The 17,942-nt window shown below is 37.8% G+C and overlaps 5 protein-coding genes across 5 annotated transcripts; 3 read left to right on the top strand and 2 right to left on the bottom strand.

Annotated features, from left to right (window-relative positions):
• The first annotated feature begins 1,343 nt into the window (after window positions 1-1,343).
• Window positions 1,344-3,611, top strand: LOC110755695 (chitinase 10-like). Its single transcript, XM_021956929.1, has 3 exons — window positions 1,344-1,454; window positions 2,986-3,146; window positions 3,248-3,611. The coding sequence occupies exons 1-3, from the start codon at window positions 1,344-1,346 to the stop codon at window positions 3,609-3,611; spliced, it is 636 nt and encodes a 211-aa protein (XP_021812621.1).
• Window positions 3,612-3,790: 179 nt separating this feature from the next.
• Window positions 3,791-6,469, bottom strand: LOC110755757 (large ribosomal subunit protein eL6). Its single transcript, XM_021957029.2, has 4 exons — window positions 6,104-6,469; window positions 5,881-5,987; window positions 4,595-4,776; window positions 3,791-4,106 (listed from the first exon to the last, which is right to left on the bottom strand). The coding sequence occupies exons 1-4, from the start codon at window positions 6,358-6,360 to the stop codon at window positions 3,951-3,953; spliced, it is 702 nt and encodes a 233-aa protein (XP_021812721.1). The 5' UTR covers window positions 6,361-6,469; the 3' UTR covers window positions 3,791-3,950.
• Window positions 6,470-7,139: 670 nt separating this feature from the next.
• On the top strand, window positions 7,140-8,574 carry LOC110755750 (chitinase 10-like). The gene is made up of 2 exons (XM_021957013.2): window positions 7,140-7,771; window positions 7,958-8,574. The coding sequence occupies exons 1-2, from the start codon at window positions 7,293-7,295 to the stop codon at window positions 8,322-8,324; spliced, it is 846 nt and encodes a 281-aa protein (XP_021812705.1). The 5' UTR covers window positions 7,140-7,292; the 3' UTR covers window positions 8,325-8,574.
• A 2,131-nt stretch (window positions 8,575-10,705) lies between these two features.
• WTF1 (Ubiquitin carboxyl-terminal hydrolase family protein) lies at window positions 10,706-12,927 on the top strand. Its single transcript, XM_021957000.2, has one exon. It carries the CDS (start codon window positions 11,020-11,022, stop codon window positions 12,595-12,597), a length of 1,578 nt encoding a protein of 525 aa, XP_021812692.1. The 5' UTR covers window positions 10,706-11,019; the 3' UTR covers window positions 12,598-12,927.
• Window positions 12,928-14,818: 1,891 nt separating this feature from the next.
• Window positions 14,819-16,690, bottom strand: LOC110755696 (auxin-responsive protein IAA20-like). The gene is made up of 4 exons (XM_021956930.2): window positions 16,403-16,690; window positions 15,951-16,189; window positions 15,671-15,779; window positions 14,819-15,489 (listed from the first exon to the last, which is right to left on the bottom strand). The coding sequence occupies exons 1-4, from the start codon at window positions 16,639-16,641 to the stop codon at window positions 15,435-15,437; spliced, it is 642 nt and encodes a 213-aa protein (XP_021812622.1). The 5' UTR covers window positions 16,642-16,690; the 3' UTR covers window positions 14,819-15,434.
• Window positions 16,691-17,942: the final 1,252 nt, after the last annotated feature.

Below are 17,942 nucleotides of genomic sequence, written 5' to 3'. Positions count from 1 at the left end.
ATGCTTTGTCAAAGCTGTAGATATCATAGCTAGTTAGCTGAAAATTTTGACTTGTAGGAATTAATGGACTAGGGTTTGCCCATATTAGTTATTAGTATGTCCATTAGATTAGAATGCTCCACCTACTCCATCTTCGTTAATTTCCTCCAATATTTACTTGCTTCATCGACATTAATGTATGCCTTTATCTTAATTGATTTTACCTATAATTTCCTCCATTAATTCGATCGCCCAACTCAATAGTCAATACTCATCCTACACCCCCCCTCCTCCCTTCTTCTGCCCAACATTCTACACCTCTACTCTTCACATGTATAATAATATTACCCAACCTTCTACATATCAGCATTGATTGGTTTACTTTCCTTTAATCCCTATATTTCCAAGATTAACATTATAATTACTACTAGCAACGCCCACCTCGTTGGCTTAAATTTCTAAAAGATGTTAAGATGCGTGTTAGCCAACTACAACACTTAACTTCAGTTGATGTCTAAAAATAAATTCAACTTAGAAGTAGGCATGCCTTCGGTCTGGAGTGTTCTACGGCAGGTGTGGGATGATTATGCAAAATGAGAGAGCAAAGGTGAAGACCTTAGGCACCTGTGTGGTACTGGCTGAAAGCTCTTCGATGCTTAAGTTAGCACAAGTGTTGTGAATAAAAGATAACTGTTGATTTGAAGCTATTGGATGGTACCATTGCAAGTAAAATTGCAGTTCAATTCAATTCAATAGATGCTAAAATTGAACTATTGAACAACCATTGTGGATGCTTTAATGTGTCAAATTCTTTACAAAGATTATTCTTTATGAAATCCTATCATGATCACATTGTGGGGCATAAGAATGAAAAGTGCCGTTTAATTCTTGAATACTTTTGTATATTTGAAAGAAGGACCTAACTAATATATTCTTCTGAATATTAATGCATTAGCATAAATGAAGACAAAGACAATAATTTTATTTCAATTTCCTACAAAGGGTCTTGTGTGGCTTCATATGAAATCAATTTGATTTCAATGAAAGTAGGCCCTTGACAAGACACACAACTTATTTTTTATTTTCTTTTAAATATTTCTTGTGTGGCTTCATATGAAATCAATTTATGTCCGTTGCTCAAGTCAAGTCACTAATTTCATGGCTCTTAAATGTCTTAATTAAACTATATATGAATGAAACCACCTGTTGATGACATCAAATGTCTCCTTGTATTTTCTAAAGATAAAAAGTAAACCTCATGTTAATTAATTTGTAACCTTGCTTGTATCATATATATATATATGTGTGTGTGTGTGTATACATCAGTTTAATTGGTCACGTCAAGACGTGGAAAAGTGAAGTCAATGGTAGAAGATGCCTCATTTGACAATGAGAACCCACAGCTGGAAGGTCCCTCTCTCTCTTGGTTATTATATACTAGTAGTAGTAGTAATAGCATTGAGAATGATCTGAAGGTACGTACTTGTCTATATATATTTAACTCGAAGAAAAAAAACAAACATGCTGTGTATGTTTATACCTGCAAAGTCAATACGTACGACTGGTTTTCATAACAAATATCTTGTGTTAGGTTCTTCTTTCATTATCCATGTTTGATTTGAAGGGAAAAACAAAGACGTAACGACTGGAAGTAATCCTCAATCCTCATCATCAGTGACTTTATTTCATCTTAACTTGAATTAGTGGCTTTCTTTTCTTACTCAATCAAATTCAATGCATGATGCATCACCTTCACTTCGATATAGCGGCAACCAAACGGCATAAGGAGTTGATCATGATCGCATGCAATACAAATTTAGCAACGGGCAACCTGGTTTTTCTTGAGAGACAAAAATCTCAATAAAGACAAGAAAGAAAAGAAAAGATTATGGAATATAATTATTCCTTTCTACTTTGTAATTGAGACAGCTAATAACCAGCAGCAGCAAGTCAACAACTTTTAAAATAAACTTTATATGATAGGGTTGACAAGTCTCGGACAGAAACCCAGTCTAGGTCTAGAGGTAGTCGACATGTGTATAATCTACACCAAAACGTAGGCGAGAGCAGCACATACCTTTATTTGTCCATTTGGGTCACGTCTAAAAATAATTAGGTTGAAGTACACGAAAAACATTTGAAACCATACACAACAAAACTATTTATCAAAGCGTAAATCATTTGGTATGCTCACGCACTTACGCAAACAGTTTTCAGGATCGTAATAACATTATTTGGTAAGTTGGTAACCAATACATAACACTAATTACTATTTACCACGCATAGTTAAAGCACTACTAATATTTGAATACGAACTATGAAAACATTCGTTGGGATTTATTAAACAAGAACCATTATGATTATAAATTATCTAAAAAGGAAATGAATAACCAATATATATGTATATGCATTAATTGCAGCTATGATATGAATGTTCTAGGTAGAAAAAGAAAGGGAAAAAGAAATTGGCCGTCCCCAAACTCAAACTGCATGCAATATTTTGGCGGAGGCCCTGTCATGATTCATGAAGGCATGCATACAGCCACTTCTCTATTGATCATCGTACTTGTGGCCAATTAGGCGATAGCACATATGAGACTCCTCAAGTGTCCAAAACCTTGACCTCTTACTACTATAATTAGTTTGCGTATTGGCCTCTTCAGTCTCTTAAAAAATTAGTATGGTCTGCACGTATGCATAAAAGGCCTTTCGCTCCCATTAATTTTGAAGCAAATTATTACTAGCGCATGCACCAAAGCCCTCATCTCATCCATGGCTGTCTCGAATAACTTTTCCATTTCTCTCTTTCTCTCATTTGCCTTGTTTTGCATCACTATTGATATTTCCTCGAATATGAATGCATATGCATCATGGGGAGCTGAGGGCCGGGGTGGGGAATCTCATCATCATCATCATCATCGTCGTCGTCGTGGCGATATCTCATCTTCGATCAGCAAAGAGCTTTTCGAGGCCTTGTTTCCACACCAGGACGAGATATCTCACTAGACTTCCGGCGGGTGGGGTTCTGCACCTGTTGGACGATTTTCATGGGGTTTGTGCTATATAGAGGAAGTGGCTCCCCACAGCAATTACTGTGAATGCATCGCAGAATGGCCATGCTATCCTGGCAAATCTTACAAAGGAAGGGGACCCCTTCAACTATCATGGTAACTTAACTTCATTTATAAATTTAATCATCAAATCAAATTGATTGCGCCTGGCCTGGATCTGGAAAATATATTGATATATGTTAATGTTTAGTTATTAGGAACTATAACTATGGCCCGGCTGGCAAGGCCTTAGGGTTTGATGGACTGGCAAATCCTGAAGTGGTAGCAAACGATTCCGTAGTTGCTTTCAAAACTGCCTTATGGTTTTGGATGACTGAGCAAAAGCCTAAGCCCTCTTGCCACGATGTTATGACTGGAAGATACGTCCCCACAGAAGATGACAAGTCAGCTAATCGGAGTGTTGGGTATGGGCTGGTCACTAACATAATCAACGGTGGAGAGTGCGGAAGATCCAACGACGGACAAGTGAATGGTCGGATTGGTTATTTCAAAAGATACGCTGAGTTGTTTAACGTTGATCACGGACCTAACTTAGATTGTGAAAATCAAAAATCTTTTTAATGAATTCTCCTATATATGATTTTTGTTTTTTTTTATTGCTTTGCTCTTTGTTTAAACTGAAAAAAGATTGGATATTATGTATGTCACACAAAAATGTTGTCAAATCTCTTGAAAACGGATTTCGAGTCGTTGTTTGATCGTAACTGTACTGATCCGCAAGGTCAACCGGAAAATCAAAATGGCCAAAAGAATTAAAACTTTCATAATGCAATACCAATCAATACAAATGTTGGATCTGCCAATAAAATGATAAAGATAATACAAAATTGCGGATAGTCTGAAACAAACAAGTCCAGGAGCAGTAAATTTATCCTGATGAGTAATATATGAGAGAATCGTCTAAAAGACAAGCTCATGAGGCTTCATGCCTGACTTAAGAGAGAATCTCGCGGCTAAGTATATCTTCAAGTCTGGGACAGCCTCAATGGACTTTATCAATGAAGCATCCACGCTCTTCTGATCGTCTTTCCTTCCTTGCGGGACGACATTCTTTTCCTACATTTTGTTGTTGGGAAAATATTAATTCAAAGTAAAATATTTAGACAGAACAGTCACAGTAATGGATGCTATTCTCCAATATTTGTATACACCCCCAACACAAAACTTAAACATAACAGGGCTCAAAGGGATCAGACAAGTAGCAAATAAATGAAGACAAAACTATCTTCCTATAAAATGGAAAAGAGAGAGCGAAAATGGTGAAAGAAACAAATAAAAGAAGGGGCGGAAGATGGAAAGATATTGATAGGGGTGGAGAGACAATGCAAAGGGAAACCTAACAATTACAAAATATCTATACCAAAAAAAAAACACTGGTATTTCTTTTTCTCATGCTTAGAAAACTATACATAATTAATAGATCCTGATGGCACCTAAACATTTCAACTTGCACAACATCTAAGTCCGCATAGACAGTAGCAAGAACAGATGATAACTAAATTTCCTCTACAAATATATACACGTAAAAAGATGATAAAACTAACCTCTTTCTCTGCCTCAAAAAATTCTCCCTCTCCCTTTTTTTTCTTCTTCTCCACTTCCTTTGCAAAATATTTGTCATCAAACTTTTCTACATTCACCCCAGAAATGTCAACCTTGGTTGAAGTGGCAATCACATAGGACTGATTCACACGTCTCAAAGGAACACCATTAATTTTGAATGGCCCTGCAAAGGCATAAAACCAGCACTTGAGTTAGAAATACATTCCATGAATTTGCCTGAACAAGTTCATTTTGAGAACCAGACAAGTGCCACAATTAGAAACCCATGACCCAGCCACTACGCAATAAATAGAAAATAAATAGGAAAATTCATCTCGCACAGAGGAGAGAAATTTCGTGGATAATGGATTGGCATGTATGGGCTCAACTCTTTTGTTGGCATTGAGCTCATCATGAGGAATGACTTTATGGGTGTTGCCCGTCCTTGGGTGGTTATTGGTTTCTTTGGACCTTGAGGCCCCCACTTAAACATAACACAAAATCTTTTCATGTAAAAAAAAAAGTGAATATATACAAAAGCAGTCAACTTAAAGAAAACAACTGACAAATCATTGGATAAACCAATTCCGAAACTGTCTATGAAAATTAAAAAGCATAAAATATATAAGCAATCAAGGTAAAAGCCCATTATAACAGGGCAAGTGAAGCTAACCACATAAATGCTAAGAATATATATTTATACCAATCATGAATGCATAATCAAAGGAACAGATATCATAAATACAAGAAAAACACATTGGCATAAATTAGATAAAGTAACTACGTAAGTGTGATATTTGGTGACACTTCACAAGTTGACACATTCACATGTATCTATGCTGTTACAGATACACGCTACTGCACTTAAACTACCCACCACTACCTATTCGAACCACCCATCACCCTGCAAAGCATCTCAGTTTACAGGAGCAGAAGCAATCACAGAAAGGAAGCGTGCAAGGGAGAGGGATAGCTTGTACAAAACAATAACTTAGGAAAAAAGGAATTGTTACATAAAGCTTGTACAAAACAAGGTATTTGGCAGAAACAAGGTGGAGGTTATTACATAATCATAAGCTCAAATTAACTTGTTTAAGAGAATTCAAATGTACCTCATGGAGCAATTCGAATTAGCTTGATCAAATTTGTCATTAAGAAAACGTTCAAAAGTTTACTATTATTACCTTATTATATTAAAAAACAACAACGACAACATAAATAACACAAACCATAAATTACAACAACAGAAAATGGATGAAGCGATAATGAATGAAAGTGGAAAGCTCACCAGTAACGAGAAGCAATCCAGATGTAAGCTGCTTAAGAAAAACAACTCTCTTTCCCTTGAACCTTCCAGCCAATATAATCAACACCGTGCCAGGTGTAATACTCGCTCTACATACAAACATCCAAATTTAAAAAATAAAAAAAAGAACAAGAGTAATAAATTGACAAACAAATTAAACACATTTTGCAAAATTGAAAATTAAAAGTAGGGAATATGAGAGAACCTGAGGTTGGTAGGCTTGGGCTTGCGCTTATTGACGAGAGGCTTCTTGACGTCGTCGGCAGGGTAGAACTTAGGGGGTTTCTGGGTTGGGGTCTCAGCCGCTGGCTTGGAGTCATGGCGTGGGAATACGCCGCCGTTTTTGGCCTTGATGGCCCAAAGGCCGCGCTTGTGGTACATCTTGGACCTGGAGAACTTACCCACCCCACGAATCAAATCAGGGTTCCGGGTCTTTCTCGGGAGTCTAGCTTTTGGTGCCATTGCGATTTGCAGCAACTCTCTCTGTCTTCCGGAAACCTACGGCTTGCAATTTGCAAATGCGAAGCAGAGAGAGAGGTGCGGCGGAGTTGAAGACTTCAACTTTAAAGTCTTAAACCCTAAACCTGTTTTTTGGTTCAATTCATTTTGTTGGGCTGGTGGATCAATTAAAGATAAGACGTTGTTGGGCTCAATCGATCCAGTCCATAGTTGAAGACTTGGGTTGGGCTCTATAAATCCAGTCCACAGTTGAAGACTTGGGTTGGGTCCAATCCAAAGCATCAAAATGATTTGATGAGAAGATTTTGGCTGACATGACATGAGAATCACTTGAGCAAATACCAAGTCTTCCACTCCAGTTTCCACTAGTTGAACTTGATGATATCCCTGCAGCCACTTCTCTACTGATTCATCACTCTTGAGTCTTGTATTGTGTAAATTAGCAAATACATGCACTGTGCACATCTCTCTCTCTCTCTCTCTCTCTCTCTCTCTCTCTCTCTCTCTCTCTATATATATATATATATATATATATATATATATATATATATATATATAGTGACAACATTTCCACTTTGGGGAGAAGTGGCTAAGTCAGCCTCTAAAGGGGGGAAAAAGTATATCGTGCCCATTATATTATTAGGCCATCACATGAGACTGGGTCAAGTAGTCTCTAAGAAACTAGCTAAGCTGACCTCTGAGCTAGCTAAAATATTGTATGTTGACCTCTGACTAATTAGTAGTTGCTTGAAGGCAATGCAACTGAAACGAACCCACTACCATAACATATATGTCCTCTTCTTTCAAAAATGAATTATGAATATATGGCCGGCACTGCACTGCGCACGTCTGTATAAAAGGCCTACGACTTTGCTTTCCTTCCTTCTTATATATTCAACCAAATTACCAAGAACGCCTAAGCTAATTATATATCCATGGCAATAATCAGCTGGTTGTCATCTTCCATCTTCCTCTCATTATTCACCTTGTTTTGCCTTAGTATTAGTAATGCAACATGGGGTGCTGAGGCTGCTCGCGAATCATGTCGTCCCATCTCGTCTTTGATCAACAAAGACCTTTTCCACACCATGTTTCTGCACAAGGACGACGCCGCATGCCCTGCCAAAGACTTCTACGCCTACAACTCTTTCATCAAAGCCTCCAAATCCTTCCCTGGATTTGGCACCACCGGAAGCTTAACCACTCGCAAGCGCGAAATTGCTGCCTTCCTTGCTCAGATCTCTCACGAGACTTCAGGTGGGTGGGCTACTGCCCCTGATGGACCCTATGCATGGGGTTTGTGCTTTAAAGAGGAAATCAATCCCCAGAGCGACTACTGTGACTCCACCAACAAGGAATGGCCCTGCTATCCGGGCAAATCTTACAAAGGAAGAGGCCCTATTCAACTATCTTGGTAATTTAATTTACTTACTTGATCATCATATCTAATGGCTATATCGACATAATATATATGCATGTCAATGTCACATATATATATATTATGGATGGTAATTGGTAATATGTGGTTTTGTCGTACAAATGTTTAGGTTGTCGGATTGTCTTTTGATGATTTGAAATATATATGTTGGTAATGAATTAGGAACTTTAATTATGGCCCGGCCGGCAAGGCATTGGGGTTTGATGGGCTTAAGAATCCAGAAATAGTGGCAAACAATTCCATGATCGCGTTGAAAACGGCTCTGTGGTTCTGGATGACTGAGCAAAAGCCGAAGCCGTCTTGTCACGATGTCATGGTTGGACGATATATTCCCACAGAAGCTGATGTGGCAGCCAACCGGACAGCCGGATTTGGGGTGGTGACTAACATAATCAACGGTGGCCTTGAGTGCGGCATACCAAACGACGCACGAGTGAATGATCGGATTGGTTATTTCAAAAGATATGCTCAGCTGTTGAATGTGGATACTGGATCTAACTTAGACTGTGCAAATCAGAAGTCTTTTTAATGTTAAAAAAACAGGAATGCAGTAACAGGAATGCAGTGCAAGTTGCAACATGTCTTTGATATTTTTCTTACAATATTACATGGAATAAGAATTAATACAGAGCTTGACTTGATGGAGTTTTCTGTTTTGTATTTAATTTCTGTCTGTGTGATCCTTTTTTTAGATTTGATGAATAGAATATGTTGTGATCCTTCAATCATGGAGTAGTTGTTGGAATATAATAAAAGGGAAAGGATCATTACCCGTGTGATTCTTTGGCTCATGCTATGTCCTCACTTTGTCTCTCTCTGTTGTTGGATGCTTAAGCTATATATATATATTTAGGAAAACATGTACACAGAAAGCATGTCCCTGTTATATCAAAGTAGATTTGTCATGCTTAGATAAAAACAAATATTACTAAACCAAGTTGTGCAAAATACTGACAAAAACGGAAACAAAAATAAAGGAAAAATACTATTTTCGTCATTGCCTTCTTCATCCTCAACTCTATACAGAATTATGAACATCAGTAAAACCAATAATCTGCATTGCTCAGAGCAAGAAACTGAACAACAACTCGAACATACTTGACTTTTAGATAGTTGCAAGAAAGGAAATAAGAAATGACAACAACAGGAAAAGGGAAAACTCGGAACTAAAGTACAAAAATGAATGAGTCCGCCATGTTAAACGAAACAACCACTCCAACCACATTTTCTACTATACCAAACATTCAAATATGCATAATACATAAACAATTCAATATAACAAATGACAGACTCCATATGAGTCTGGCATGTTGAAATGCAATGGAAAATGTCACACACTAATTATAACCTTCTTTGATCAAATAAAGCGAGAAGTAATACGATATAACAAACACTTCTTTAATCTCGGGGCAGGGAGTGTCTGAAAGCCAAAACCAGTGTTTGAGTTTTCCCTATTTTTTTCCTTGGTGCAAAAAAGCTATAAAAAAAGTGTTGCCCGTGGCCCTGCTTATGGAGTTGCATAGAAAAGGCTTGCTAGTTTAATATTTGCTATATTATAAGCAGTTCAGCCCCCTGGTTTATAATGTTCAGTCTAATATTGTAGCACATGCAAAAGTCCAATGATCAGGTTTGTCGAAGTCCAAAGAAACGGTAAGGATATGTAGATGAAACTGTGGATTTTGACATCACAAGAGAAAGTGTTTTGTATCAAAGTGTCCATCAGTTCCAAGAATTTGCTTTGCTGTCTCTCTTTATCTGAGCTTGACCATGGCAAGAACATTTCAGAAAGGAAAAGAGAAAGTGCAAACTAATCAAGAGCAAAAGCACAATGAAAGGCACCATTAAGAGTAAAGCCTTTTATAACAGAAGAATAATTGTCTAGCAAAATCATCCAAGTAAGAGTTATCCATTCCATTTGTCTCTCTTCATATGGAGATAGAGTCTTACAAGCTATGATTGGCGGGAAATGTGACTCTATCAGGACAAAATTTTTGAAAGGCAGCTGTCAGTTTGCCACTAACTGTTAATGTGTAAGATGGTTCTTTGTTCAACAATGGTTGCAGACTGCAGTGAAAGCAAATAACAAGCAAAGCTGCACACAAACAAGCATTGCACACCATAAATTCACAAAAGGTCACATGGGAAACAGCAGAACCAAAATCGATAAATTAGCCCTTCAAACTGGTTGTTCTCCAATCCAAATGCCTTCATCAGAATAACAAAAACAATATTAAAGCATTGGAGAAGAAGTATGCACCACGGACATAGCCTGCAACTCCCTCAATGATCCCATTTATGGGATGCTGCCTGAAAGTTTGTTACCCTCAAGCCAACTGCAAGGAAATATTTCCATCAAAGGCGTTTTAGTAATCGATCGGGATAGGACAATCTGGTGGACATGGATAGCATAAACATCTATTGACACTTCCGTGAGTATCTACACTACAAGTCATCCAATGCATTCAAGGAAAAGTTTAACTGCATCAGCAATTTAGCAAACCATTCCAAAACATTGTATGTGTTTTTCTGCACAAATGAATGAACCACCCAAAGAAGGCGAAACCGAAATTATAGCCTAGCAAGGAACATGACAATTCAAGGAAGTGCCTAGAAATTTACCTTGAATAACAAGCAACTGGCAACCACAAGAATGATATTAGAGAAAGAAAACTCCCTTGGGCAAACTGTACAATACTTGAAAAAGCGATCAACCCAAACATTATTCCAGATATAGCCCCTCCTCTCCCTTATCCCAGAAGAGGGAAAAAAAAAAAGAGATGGGATGGAATTAAAACGCTGCGTTTCACATCACACTTACTTAAGGCTGATGTGGAAATGCTAAAGCCGTTAGATTCTTTGAATGGCTAAGATTTCTCTAAATGCAGAAGACTGCGCTTAACTTTTCTCACGGCCAGAGACCTCACTCACTGGAATTGCAATAATCCGACACTACAACCCCTCTCCCTTATCCCATCACCTTCCACCCCCAAACTCTCTGCTTCACCTTCACACTAAGCCGCCGCCGCCACAGGAGCCACAGCAAGCCTTGCTGCTCCTCTCCTCCATCTTCTTCAGTTCGTCTCTATCTCTAAATCTCCTAACCACAAGCTTCAGCCTCCAATATCCAGGTGAGTCGTTTGCTTCAACATAAAATTTTGCTTCTTTTGCATCCTCTTTGTCTCTGGATTATGCTTTCTCTTGTAGTCTATAAGTAGTAGCTCCAAATGGAACCGAAGCTCTTGTTTTCTTTAACCAAAGCCTCACCGTCCCCTTCTTTACCCTTTTTTCTCTCATACAAATCTCCTTTTCTTCTACAACCCAAACAATCTACGAAAACCCATTTGTCACTCTCAAAGATACTGCCAGAAAAATCGCTATTCTGGGGAAAGAGTTTGGTTTTACATGGGAGAGATGTTCCTTTGGATAACCTGACAAAAAACCAAGTCCCGTTTGGGCCAATAAGTGCTGCTGTGAAGAGAAGGAAAGAGCTTCCCTTTGACAACGTAATTCAAAAGGATAAGAAGTTGAAGCTGGTTTTGAAGATACGAAAAATTTTAGTGAGCCAACCTGATAGAGTTATGTCTCTTAGAGAGTTAGGTAGGTACAGAAGAGACTTGGGTCTGCAGAAAAAGCGTCGTTTTATTGCCTTGTTAAAGAAGTTCCCTGCAGTGTTTGAGATTGTTGAAGAAGGGGTTTACTCTTTGCAATTCAAATTGACGCCGGAAGCAGAAAGGCTTTATTTTGAGGAGTTGAAGGTCAGGAATGAGATGGAAGACTTGCTAGTCGTGAAGTTGAGGAAATTGTTGATGATGTCATTGGATAAGCGGATTTTATTGGAGAAGATTGCCCATTTGAGGAATGATTTGGGGCTTCCTTTAGAGTTTCGTGATACAATTTGTCATCGGTACCCTCAGTTCTTTAAAGTTGTTGCAACTGCGAGAGGTCCGGCTTTAGAATTAACTCATTGGGATCCTGAGCTTGCAGTTTCAGCAGCTGAGTTATCTGAAGAGGAAAACCGGGTTAGAGAAATAGAAGAGAAGGATTTAATTATAGATAGGCCTCTCAAGTTCAATAGACTAAAACTGCCAAAGGGTCTTAATCTTTCCAAGGGTGAGATGAGAAGGATATGCCTATTCAGGGACATACCTTATATATCCCCTTACTCTGATTTCTCGGGCCTGAGGCCAGGTACAATTGAGAAAGAGAAACATGCTTGTGCAGTTGTTCATGAGATGTTGAGTCTTACTGTGGAGAAGAGGACTCTTGTGGATCACCTTACTCATTTTCGAGAAGAGTTTAGGTTCTCTCAGCAGGTGAGGGGTATGCTGATAAGGCACCCTGATATGTTTTACGTGTCCTTGAAAGGAGATAGGGATTCAGTTTTCCTTAGGGAAGCATATCGTGATTCCCAATTGATAGACAAGGATCGTTTGTTGATCATAAAGGAGAAGCTTCGATCTATTATTTCTGTTCCTCGGTTTCCTCGGAGGGGTGCTCCCAGAAGTGAGGCAGATGGTGCAGAAGGAAATGATGAGGCAAAAGGTGGAACTCTTGAGGAGGGTGAGGAATGGTCTGATGCTGATAACTTTATGAGTGATGATGAGTTTGACAATGATGAAAACGATGATGAAGATGATTGGAGTGATGAAGATGATGATACACCCCCAGATTTCGACGAAGATGGGAAAACACTGAATGTTGGAGTGAGCAAACCAGTCAAAGATGAAGATAATTCGAGACAGAATGATGGAAAGGTACTTGTTCCAGTGTTGCCAGATGGTCGGCCAAGAGAGCGCTGGTAAATTAATGGATTTGTAGGGACTCCAGCCTCAAGATATATCCTGAAAGGGTTGATTATATGTTTTGGCCTGAAATACCATATATGTCTGATCCTGCTCGAAGGAGAATTCAGCATGCTATCTGCAAGGCTCTAGAACCTGTTAGCAACACAAGGCCTCTACCTTTTCCTCATACTCAATGTTCAGAGAAATGTTCTCTGAAAGACAAAGGCATCACCTTCAAGTATTATATTTCTCTATTGCCTTATGTAACAGAGTCATTTGTTTTTGTACTCTTTAGTTAAGAAAACTGAAATTTTGTGGGAATGAGAAGTTGCAGCTTGTTTCAAATAATTCTTCATGCTTTTTAGTTGAATAACCCGGTTGATGCTTAATGTTCATACCTCTGCAATGCAATTACTTACATAACGATTCAGAAACGTTTGTATCTAAAGCAAAACACCTTGTAGAGATTAGAAGTAACTTTATGAAATTTTCTTCCAGATTATTGAAATTAGCTTTCTCAAATTGTTCTTCCATCACTCTTTCACCATACTCGTCTTCACAATCTTTTCGTTGTCTCAAGAGAGTGCTTTTAGTTTTTTTCCCCTTATTTTCCAAGATTTTCTCAGTGGCCAAACAGAATATTCATGATCTATTATTCTTCTTTTGTATCATTATGAAATTTAAAAAATCTTTAATTGTTTTGAGAGATTCAGGAAATTGCAAAGGTCAAAAATACGACTTGCAGGTATTATACATATCCTGTGTTAGGCTTCCTTACTCCAGTGTATGCCTTATACATTTGTTTCACCATGCTTTTTGGGATTGTGCTATTTTCTCTTTAAAAGCTAGGTACTCAAGATATGTTCTCTAGCATACTGTTTGGAACCAAATAGAAAAAGAATTTTAGTTAATATGCAAATGAATTCAAAATTTTGGAACAAAGTATCTCTTATTTTAGTTCAATTTTCATTAGATTCTATATGCAGCAAGGTAAGTTTTCTTGGATACTATGGGAACTTATTCTGGGAATAACATAACTGCTATATGAGAAAAGTTACCTGAAAAATGTTCCTTACATCTGTGTTCTCTTTATGTATGGAGGAAACCCTGAACATAGAGAGAACACTGATTTAAGGAAACATAGTGATGAAGGAAACAGAGTCACGAGACATGGAGTCTCTATTTGCAGTCAGTTTTGGCATCTTTGAATTTCTGTTTGCTTGTCTTTCTAACATATACAGATTAAGAATAGCTTGGGTTTAGATAGTTGATAAGATGATTTACATGATCTTCAAAAATAGGCAACTGGTAGTGTGAGGAGAATCCAATTGAAGGCCACTGGTGGTGGACAGATGAGATATATGTGCCATGTGCCTTGCAGGTTCGAACGGTTTCAATTTTAATTGTGTTGCTCTATTTGTTCTTCTTAATTTGTTTGCATTGGTTTGAGTTTTACGTTTTATTGGGTTTTCTGAGAATCTGAACAGGTATTGAAGCAGCACAAAGGAAGAAGGGAGCAGCAGCAACTGCTCAGTATTCCAAATAGTCATTTTAATCATCATTCGGATTACCCAATTATAGTCGTACAAGGAAATTTTATTGAGTGCTATGTTATACTAGTTGCTGACTCAAATCTATATTCTGAATTCTAAAATTAATTGAGTGCTATGTTATACTAATTGCTGACATTTTCCCTTCATTTACTTATTGAACATTAGTCTGGTGCTTGCTAAAAATATTTACTGGTTATATTTCTCTTTAAATTTGAAGCCTTCCTACCAATTTCAACATTTGCAGCCTTGATTTTATAACCATTTTCATTACTTTGGCAAGAACATTTTCAGGTCTTTAAAAATTAGTGCAATTTTACAACACAATTTTTGCATGGCGTCTGTATTGAGGTTTGATTAATTTAGCTTAAGCAATATGCTATATGTCTCCGACTTTTAAAATAAGTGTCATTTGATTGAATAGTTATATCTCTTGCAAGTTCTCATTTCATGGTGCCCTTTCAAGTTTTAATGAAAATGTAGGGTGAGCTGGTGGTGCTATCACTGGAAGTAACAACCACGCCATGTTCTATCCATCATTAATGTCAGTCTCCATGCGCCTAGAGGATGATTGATTGTAAACGGCGGGATGTGTCATCTCTTGATGTGGGAAATTGGCAAGATCTGGATTACAATTATTTCTTTCTGTTACAGGTCTAGATTACTTTGATGATCTTTTGTGAAACTGTCCCCATTTGATCTTCTATATATATGTAGGTGTTTTAGCCATATTCCCTTGAGTACTTTTTCTTGTCCACAAACACAGCATACCAAAGTTTTGGAAAGATATGACAATAATTTTTTGTTCAACTTTATCTGTAAATTTTGTGTTCATTTGTAAGCTGCTCTTGTGAAATGTTTTCTTCCTTTACAAAGGTATGTTACCAATGAGACTACTGATCCGTAGTCATCTCCTGCATGCCATTGTAATTTGTATGCCTTTTCAGTTTATGAGGGACATGTCCTTATACAAGGGAAGGGATGCATGCAGTTTATGTACTTGTAAAACATCATTAACATACAAAATACATCTCTGGAAACGGATGAGTTATGCTAGCGACGGTTACACACCCATGCAATTAAGTACGCTGAAAGAAAGATGAGGAAAATAAAACAAAATAACCCACCCTCCGGGCTCTAATATACCTCTACGTTTTTAGGCCCAGCTTCCAGCCCAACGCCCTATCAGTAAACTCATCGTTCCTGACTAGAAATCTCTACTGTTCTTCTCTCACCCTCACTGGACTTAGCCCATCCCAAAAATTCAAAACCCTTTGGACTTGGAGGACGGAGATGATGTTAAAATCAGCATGGGAAAGTCCTTGTGATCTTCAATCTCTTCGCTGCGGACAAGAACATCCTGCGTGCATGCATTAAATGTAGAAAGAAAGAAAGAAATTAAGCACAAGAAAAGCAGTTGATCCATCATTATTAAACTGACTGGGAATTGGGAATTCGGGATTGATTAATTAAGCAAATTAAGAGGAGGAGAATTATTGTGCATTTATAATGCAGAAAGATTAATTGGATTGACTACTTACTCCCAAGGAACATCCCCCACCATCAGCCAATCCCCTTCCTCGTCTTCATATGTCAAAACATGAACATCACGACCAGACTCAGAGTGCACTCTATCCACCTCATCTCCCCCTGCAGTTATATGTATATATATTTCAATCACAATCACTACTACTTCTACACAGGCTTCAAATTTTCTACTAGTCCAACATTAGTGATTCAAATATATATAATAAAAAATTTCCAAAAACCAACTAGTATTAGATGTGTTGGAAATTGATGAAGCAAAGTTAAGTTACATACAGAGAATATTGGTGTTGAACATATGTTCCAGTGTTCGTATCAAGTCATGAAAACCATCATGCGCTAATAGATCCAACTTCCTGCCAATAGCATGGCCTGCCATGTAAACCTTCACATAGAAGGTGGATGTTGTGTGATCATCATTGTCATTGCTGCCTTCATCTGCTGCTGCTGCTGCATAATTATTCATTGCCTCCTCCTTCGGCTGGTTTGAATACGCCCAATCCGACGATGACCCCCTATTATCAAATCATATAAATACCATATGTTAGTGAGTAATCCTCATAGTTCATATATGTAGGTAATGGTAAAAGTCATAATATATATATTATCAAATGGAGCATTAATGGATTCATGAAGTTGTTGATGAGAGCTTCATGGATCATCATGGTATACACACACGTACGTGTGGCATGTACCATGCATGCATGTACATATATATATATACATACCTTGCAACAGAAGGGTTGTGTTGTTGAGAGTGAGAGGCAGAGGGTGATAGGCTAAGCCCAAGCCTGAGATCTGTGCTAAGATCTCTCTTTAACTGTTTGAACTGTGAGTGCGAGAAAGAAGATGGGAGGGTTTGGGAAGATGATGATGGCGTTGTTGAGAGAGCTGGGTCCTGGTGGTTGCTACTGTCAATAGATGAAGAACAACTAGTACTACTTGTAGGAGCTCTGCCTCTGCCCATCGCTTAATTACGTTCATTCATTTATATTGAAGAAGCCGCCAGCCACGTATCTTGTGTTTATATATATATATATATATATATATATATATATGTAACTTTAAGGCCTTCTCCTGGGGAAGGCAGGCATTTCTTCGATTTGATGATACTAGAGTCCACCTGACCTGAGAATCCAAATAATGTTCTCAGTCTAGCCGACAGGTACACGTGTCAAAAAGCGACTTACATCGAAATTCCATTTCAAACTTGAACGCAATGTTGAACATGTGAGAAATACAACCAACCTGAAGAAAAACAAAAGGAATGAATGAATGAAGATTGCATTTTGTTGACGTTTAAAGATCCAGTTCACAGGCTGATGCGGATGCTGAGGTGAAACTTTTGAAAATTTGCAAGTTATTTCACATCAAATAAAAGGATGTCAAATTCATATAGCTCCCTTACCTCCCAACTTTATTTCACATCAAATAAAAGGAATCAAAAATGGGATTCACAAGCTTGCCTTTACACAGTCAAGTTACAGGCAAGAAGAGCAATAATAATACCCTTGTGTTTCTTGGTACCTTAATTTGGAACACAATGTCAGTCAGTCTTTCTCTCAGATCTCACTTTAGCCATTGCAAATTAATTAGAGACAAATTCTATTAAGAAATGGAACTCTTAAGAGAATTAACTAAGTTGGTTTGATATCAATTCTATGTGGTTGAGGAAATGAATCTAGACTCTCTCTCTCTCTCTTTTTCTTCTTTTATATTATTTTTCTGACCACACACTCAATAATGAATGTAGACTGCGTTTGTGGTCGTGGAGTCATCTTGGACATTCAATTTGGAAGCTAAAAGGAACGATCTCCGATGTCTGCATAGCAAGAGACAAATATTAGATTAATTTGAATTAAAGAGAATCTCCAAATCAATGTTCAATGGATATAATTATCGTGTTGCGCATGGGGCCCTTGGGTATAGAGTCACAGTACATAATCAAGGGCATTGGCATTGGTGTAATTTGTAGCATACCATATATAATCTTAATAATTTTATATCACTAATGTACTTTAGCAACAAACGATGATTGATTAGGGGGGATGGACGTATATATGCTTAACAAACATCGTACATGCAACATTATTTTGAACATAAAATATACAAATATCACTAATATGCAAGAAATTGTCATTTAATTACTGTCTAAATACGCTCATCAAAGTTAGTCGCACGTGATGAAAATTAATGGAAAATTGTAACATAATTGCAGTTAGGATTAGGAGAGACATCCGCGTGAACTGAAAGCTTAAGGAGACTCAA

The sequence above is a fragment of the Prunus avium genome, chromosome 3, assembly GCF_965620075.1.
Source record: "Prunus avium chromosome 3, drPruAviu1.hap1.1, whole genome shotgun sequence".
Classification (NCBI taxonomy): domain Eukaryota; kingdom Viridiplantae; phylum Streptophyta; class Magnoliopsida; order Rosales; family Rosaceae; genus Prunus; species Prunus avium.
Note: the sequence above shows the minus strand (reverse complement) of the source record. Positions and strands in the feature narration are given on the sequence as shown.

Coding starts and splice junctions, on each gene's coding strand:
- LOC110755695 (XM_021956929.1), top strand. CDS start 1,344: ATGGTAGAAGATGCCTCATTTGACAATGAGAACCCACAGCTGGAAGGT. Junction 1,455..2,985: donor GCATTGAGAATGATCTGAAG/GTACGTACTTGT, acceptor ATATCTCACTAG/ACTTCCGGCGGGTGGGGTTC. Junction 3,147..3,247: donor GGACCCCTTCAACTATCATG/GTAACTTAACTT, acceptor TTTAGTTATTAG/GAACTATAACTATGGCCCGG.
- LOC110755757 (XM_021957029.2), bottom strand. CDS start 6,360: ATGGCACCAAAAGCTAGACTCCCGAGAAAGACCCGGAACCCTGATTTG. Junction 4,777..5,880: donor TGGATTGCTTCTCGTTACTG/GTGAGCTTTCCA, acceptor ATGCCTTTGCAG/GGCCATTCAAAATTAATGGT. Junction 4,107..4,594: donor TTTTTGAGGCAGAGAAAGAG/GTTAGTTTTATC, acceptor AACAAAATGTAG/GAAAAGAATGTCGTCCCGCA.
- LOC110755750 (XM_021957013.2), top strand. CDS start 7,293: ATGGCAATAATCAGCTGGTTGTCATCTTCCATCTTCCTCTCATTATTC. Junction 7,772..7,957: donor GGCCCTATTCAACTATCTTG/GTAATTTAATTT, acceptor GTAATGAATTAG/GAACTTTAATTATGGCCCGG.
- WTF1 (XM_021957000.2), top strand. CDS start 11,020: ATGGAACCGAAGCTCTTGTTTTCTTTAACCAAAGCCTCACCGTCCCCT.
- LOC110755696 (XM_021956930.2), bottom strand. CDS start 16,641: ATGGGCAGAGGCAGAGCTCCTACAAGTAGTACTAGTTGTTCTTCATCT. Junction 15,780..15,950: donor GTTCAACACCAATATTCTCT/GTATGTAACTTA, acceptor ATATAACTGCAG/GGGGAGATGAGGTGGATAGA. Junction 15,490..15,670: donor GTGGGGGATGTTCCTTGGGA/GTAAGTAGTCAA, acceptor GCATGCACGCAG/GATGTTCTTGTCCGCAGCGA.